This window comes from Scaptodrosophila lebanonensis, unplaced genomic scaffold (genome assembly GCF_003285725.1).
Source record: "Scaptodrosophila lebanonensis strain 11010-0011.00,11010-0021.00 unplaced genomic scaffold, SlebRS2 tig00001412-arrow-pilon, whole genome shotgun sequence".
NCBI lineage: Eukaryota > Metazoa > Arthropoda > Insecta > Diptera > Drosophilidae > Scaptodrosophila > Scaptodrosophila lebanonensis.
Genome location: NW_022060739.1, coordinates 8,077,205 through 8,083,270, shown reverse-complemented (window position 1 = coordinate 8,083,270; position 6,066 = coordinate 8,077,205). Strand labels below are relative to the sequence as shown.

Genomic DNA, 6,066 nt, shown 5'->3' with positions numbered 1-6,066 from the left:
AAGTCTACAAATCGAACCAGGTTTTGTAAATCAAGATCAACAATTTGAAGGGAGTTGTTTTAATTTCGCAGTTTCAGTTCACCCCCAAAAATAAATATTTATTTACTTGGCTGCTTTTTTTGGGCCGTTAAAATATTTACTTCACAATCAATGCGATTCAGTCAATCCAATGCGGCTTTTTTGTTTTGTTGACCAGCTTGTACTGTCTACCTTGTTTTGCTGGCTAACTTGTTGGTTTAAAATGACAAAAGAAATAAAGAGAAATTTTGATACATACTATTAGAGAGATAATAACCAATATTCCAATTCACTTACTGAAAGAGTTCTCCTCCAACAGGTTTCACGTTCACAAAACAAATTAAAACACGCAGTGGAATGGTTTTTTTTTGCGCATCTTATTTTGAAATTTCAATTCTAATTTAACACCAAATTATGCAACTATCACAATCTGAATAACAAGCTTAACTTATTTATGCGACCCCATGGACCCTATGGAGCTATAAGTATAGTCTCTGAATCACGCTGCAGTCACATTCCCCCTCTCGTCCTCCTCCATCAAACGACGCAAACGTATGGCCGCGATGCGCCATCGTCCGCCCGATATTGATGATTTAGGAGAAGTGCATGCCATTGAACTGGTCACGATTATTCTTAACCATATTGTTGTACTTCCATTTGTCCTCAGTCGAAGCCTTACCGCTCCATGCGCCAGCAGAGCCGCTGCTGCTGCCGCCGCTGCTGCTGATCTGCTCCGGCTTCTGGGACGCCGCCTTGCTCTGGCTGGCATTATCCTTGGCGGTCGTCAAATACTTGTCTGTGCGTTCGGTATACACCATTTTGAGCTTGTGTGTCGATTATCAGAGTTTGCTTTCCAATTAAATTTTTATATTCTGCCAATAAATCGAAGCTGCGCAGTTGCGTTGCGATTGAGAGTTCAAAGTTCACGGCACAGTTTGCAAAAGGGTGAGCACTTTTAATTCCTTATTGTTGGCCGAGTTGCCCGTTCGCGATCCTTTGCTCGATGACAGCCCTAATCTGAGATTGTACGGAGACAAGCTTAATGCTCAATGCTCTTTAGCCATTGATATAAGCACTATATGCGACTTACCTTGATTGTTTGAAGAGTTTTTGTTTGGAAACCGTTTTGCTAATTTTTGGCATTGACACACAAATTTTGCAAGTTGCACATTGAAATGAAGTGAAAAAAGGATTAATTTCTAGCCCACACTATCCTCGAAATTGAATGGACAATTTAAAGCTGCATCAGGTAAGGCAAAGTACTCGCCACTGCTCTGAACTTTCTAAGTGGAATTTCGCACACTCACTGAGTCTCGAGCCGAGCTTGCAACTGGTTTAATAATCAACGATCTCGACTGAGACTTCGACTACGACGGCAACGAATGCGAATGCAACACAGACTCTCGGCTCAGTACATCTGTCCCGCTGCCTGTGCGTCCAACTTCTGCGTCACAATTCTAAGCTAACGAACCACAACAGCAGCTGCAAGATAGCAGACGTGTCGATGTCGATGTCGATTGCCTGGCAACGCCAACGACACAGCCAACGGGTCGCATGAGCAATAAAGAAAGCAACACACAACCAAGCGACGATCACGCACACTGCTCCGAGGATTGTGGAAACTGTAAATTAAATATTTCAATAAATAATAATTAAAAAAAAAAACTAAAAATAGATGTATGTATGTATATTTCTGAGCAATTGGTTTTCATCTAAACTTGACAACATTTTAGAACAAAATCCAAAAACTTCAAAAATTTTAGGAAGCCAAAATGTATTTTCTTTAAAACTTAACCGTTCTAAAGCTTTTATTGAATGGTCGCCGATTAAAGAATTCCTTTACATATTTTAAAACTGTTTTAAAAATAACAATTACAAGCAAAAATTAAAAAATGTTTTAAAATTTCGATTTCAATTTAATAATTTTTGTGAATATGTTTGTGAATACAAATATTATTATTTTTTTCAATATAAAAATTATATGTTTATCCCTTCATCAAACTAGTTTAATAATATCCTTGTCAACTGCTTGTATGTCCGATAGTTATATAAAACCCCCTTCACCAAACTCGTTTAATAATAGATAGAAATTGTTTATAAATGATTTTATTTTTCAGTTTCAATTTAATTTTTAATTTTTTCAATGCAAAAAAAGTATATTTATCCTCGTCAACTGCTTGTATGTCCGATAGTTATATTAAACCTCCTTCAACAAACTCGTTTAAAAAGAGCGTTTTACATTTTTTTATAAACATCTTAAAGTATAATGAAGATGTTTACGAAACAAATCAATTTATTGACAGTGTGCGGCGTCTCGGACGAACTCGTTCGTCGTCGCCGCAGACGACAATGCAAATTAGAGTTGCCAAGTAACTGGTTTTCAGCGTAACACTTGCACAGCTGCCTGCCGCCCAGCCTCCCCGCAAACTTCCGCCCTAACTTATTTTTTCATCTCTTTTGTATATCAAATGGACCCAAACCTGCTATGGAGCACGTATCGCTGTCTGCCTGGCGATAGACGCGTATTATTAACCGGCCGGCTACTCAACAAGTCTCTGACACATCACGTAGATGATATTGGAACCCCTTGGGATGGGTCTCTAGGATAGATCGGATGTCTCTGACACATCACGTAGATGAGATTGGAACCCCTTCGGATGGGTCTCTAGGATAGATCGGATGTTTTCAAAGCCTCTTTCAGCTTATACTTGTACATGCATATAGTATGTATGAAGTCGACTGGCATCGTACCATGTATATAATGAATATGTATGTCCATTCTACATACTCGTCTTGGATATACATATATCGCCGATATTATGCATGGATTGAGGATGATGAAAAGTATGTGTTGCATTGCATCAGCCGTTTAAGCCAAGTCAACAACATCTCGGAATAAACTTTTAAAAGCCTGTTTGTTGTTGTTGTTGCTTATATAGCTACACCAGCTATCGTTCGATCGGTGCTATAGTTATCATAAGCTGTTTATTAACGTAATATGATCTTGAACTTGAATTTTATATACTCTTAAGGACACGTTCCTAAGTTTGATCGTAGATTGTCTAAAATAATTTCTTAGGTACTCAGTCCTGCAATTACAAATACATTTTTAAAAGTACATATAATATAGTGCATTCAAAAATGTATTAGGCAATTCTTTGAGAACTTATTTTGTTTAAGAAATATTTTCTACAATAAGAAAGGGAAGAAACAGAACCCTCTCCAATATCAATCGATCTCATAAAACTAAAAAGTAGAAGCGTAAGCCGGCATTCCCAAATCTGGAACATATCATAACGTATCAAATATTCGCCAAAAATGTTGTTAAAATTTTGATTTGTTTTATATATTAATTTCTTTAAGTCTCCTCCTAAATGTCAAGCGTTTTTTACTTGTTTCCTTTTTTCAAAATTTATTGAAATTAAGTGAAGTTTTATACGTTAAAAATCTAGTTTCTTTATATAATGCAATATGCAAATATGTCAGACACATGACTTTAAATGAAGAAACGTGCCGTGCCATTTTTTATGAACATTAAATTCTGAGACAGGTTTCTCGTAATGTCAGACAAAAAACGAAAATGCAAGTTTTGAACAATTTTTATATAAATACGGTTTGAACTCAATGTCTGTCTTTCTGCAAAGAGCAAGCCGGCCGGTGCTGAGCTAAAATCGTTGAGACTTCTATGTATTGATTAGATATCCTGAAGATTTAAAAAAGACACTCCTGCAGCTTTAGATTAGGACATGCTATGTGCTTTATTCTTAGGAAAGACTTTGCTTGGACGAGTTTCTCCGGAGATAAAAAGTCTTATAACAAAAACTAAGTAGACTTGGCTGCGGGGAATAAATGCAAGGAATTAGGACAGTTTCTTCAGAGATAAAAGCTTCTATAACACAAGGTTTAGTCTTCTTAATTCTTTGCGAAGACTTTGCTTAAAGTAAGTCCTCTAGTCGAGTTGATGAATCAAGTGCGTTTCTACAGAGACTGTCCATCAATGAAGATGTTCTCAAAATGACTAGCAAACAAGCTTAAAAACTAATTTAGATTCATCCTCAACAACAGTTTCTTCAGAGATGAAAGCTTCTATAAGTTAAGGCTCAGTCTTCTTAATTCTTGGCAAAGGCTTGGCTTAAAGTGAATCATCTAGTCGAGTTAATGAATCAAGTGCGTTTCTACAGAGACTGCCCATCAATAAAGATGTTCTCAAAATGACTAGCAAACAAGCTTAAAAACTAATTTAGATCCATCCTCAAAAACGTCTTCAACTTCCACTTTCATCTGTCAGTTATATATACTTACTTATGTCTTTCAAGTGCAGGTTAATCTTTTTGCTGTTCAATTCATCATCCCGTCACTAATTGGGAATCACATCCATTTATTTTTCAGAATAATATTTACCAGCGTTTCTTTAACACATAACTCACACCATTGACGCATAATTCAAATCAATTCAGACGCAACGTGCTGAAACAAATGCGTCTACCACCCCATCTCTTTCACTTAATGGGGTTACCAACCAATGTCTCGGTAATGGCAAATTTTTGGTTGTTTTCATAACAAGACGTCATTTGATTTTGCCAAACACAAACGTGTTTTTGACGCAAATCTTCCACAGACGAAGATAACAACAAAACGGTCTTCGCTAACACGCTCAAGGCGCATGATCGATCCACTCAACTATGTAGATCGCCGATCTAGGGGCACTATAAAAGCGACGACTTTGCGCCGCTTTCGAACACAAAAAACTAGTGCTAGTAGCAAACAACATCTTACCATATTTTACCCAAAGTTTCTGTCCACGTGCAGCAACAAATGTGTCAATGAAGACACCGGACACAAAAGCGAAGCTATTAAATAATTTAAGGTTAGTTTTTGCGGTTTTTCTAATATTTGGAAGCTTCTATTAACGTCTTTCCATATGCACAGCCTCTCGAAACATCTGTCATCTAAAAAGGGCGGCTCTCGTACCAGCAACTGCGGCAACTGTCTGGAATTCTCCGTACTCACGCGTCTCTCCAGCGTACCCTGAATCAATATCTGAATACCTTTTGTTTCAACTGTACTTAAACGCAAAAGATAACTTTCGCAAAAATGGTTCATCAAGATCGCACGCCCAGCAAGGCCATACCCGCCAAGCATCTGAGTCCCATGCGCAATGCCGGACCCTCGGGCAAGTATGCCGTGTCCAGCAGTCCCACGGACAGCTTCCTGCACAGCTCCAGACTCACGGCGAACAGCAACAACAACAGCAACAGCAGTCTGAACAGTGCAGCCTACAAATACAATAACATGGTCAACAACAATCGCGACCAGTTCAATGCCTTGCACTTCTGCTAGAAGATCCTTGGAGACAGAGTGTTGGAGATGAGGAGAAGTAGCCTTAAGATTTCATTGCAATCAATAAATTGCTATTGAATTTAAAACTGAACAATATTCGCATTTAATTCTGCCAAATGTTGAAAGATTGAATTCGGCTGAGGACGCGTGGCCGCATAAATCGCAGTCACGTGTCGTGAGCCACAAAGCCATATTGTATTGTATACATCCGCATTGCTAGCGCTTGCAATATTTATTGCAATTTTTTGGCAAATTAAATTATTAGCTTTGCTGGCTTTCAGCCAAACCACCCAGCCACCCAGCCACCCAGCCACCCAGCCACCCAACATATCCAAATAAGCCGCCGACGTCGGCGGCCTGGCAAAACATTTTTCATTGTTTGCGGCTGTCTGCCATTTGATGTCGCACTTTGTCATACAAATGTACATTTGTGTACACACACATATGTGAGTGAGTGTGCGTGTGTGAGTATGCAAATTTTGCACATCGTGTGCCCATTTGATATTCCGTTTTTTTCCACAAGCACGCCATATTTTCACATTAGCGCGAAATCAAAGCTTAAAGTCGTCTGCTCTTGGATTTCGTTCAAATTTATAATGAATTTTTGAATAAATCTTCATTCAATTCGAGCGTTGATATACCTAGGCATGAGTCGGCTGATGTGAATTTTGTAAAGCTAGGAAATATAGGGCCTGTTTAGGACCTAAG

General features: G+C 38.4%; 4 protein-coding genes across 4 annotated transcripts; 2 read left to right on the top strand and 2 right to left on the bottom strand.

The window, feature by feature from the left end:
- Positions 1-376: 376 nt before the first annotated feature.
- On the bottom strand, positions 377-860 carry LOC115631442. The gene has a single exon (XM_030528184.1). The coding sequence runs from the start codon at positions 834-836 to the stop codon at positions 612-614; it is 225 nt and encodes a 74-aa protein (XP_030384044.1). The 5' UTR covers positions 837-860; the 3' UTR covers positions 377-611.
- A 35-nt stretch (positions 861-895) lies between these two features.
- Positions 896-1,420, bottom strand: LOC115631443. Its single transcript, XM_030528186.1, has 2 exons — positions 1,109-1,420; positions 896-1,035 (listed from the first exon to the last, which is right to left on the bottom strand). Exons 1-2 carry the CDS (start codon positions 1,159-1,161, stop codon positions 942-944), a joined length of 147 nt encoding a protein of 48 aa, XP_030384046.1. The 5' UTR covers positions 1,162-1,420; the 3' UTR covers positions 896-941.
- A 3,353-nt stretch (positions 1,421-4,773) lies between these two features.
- On the top strand, positions 4,774-5,090 carry LOC115631811. Its single transcript, XM_030528648.1, has 2 exons — positions 4,774-4,885; positions 4,948-5,090. Exons 1-2 carry the CDS (start codon positions 4,842-4,844, stop codon positions 5,048-5,050), a joined length of 147 nt encoding a protein of 48 aa, XP_030384508.1. The 5' UTR covers positions 4,774-4,841; the 3' UTR covers positions 5,051-5,090.
- Positions 5,088-5,449, top strand: LOC115631810. The gene has a single exon (XM_030528647.1). It carries the CDS (start codon positions 5,113-5,115, stop codon positions 5,356-5,358), a length of 246 nt encoding a protein of 81 aa, XP_030384507.1. The 5' UTR covers positions 5,088-5,112; the 3' UTR covers positions 5,359-5,449.
- Positions 5,450-6,066: the final 617 nt, after the last annotated feature.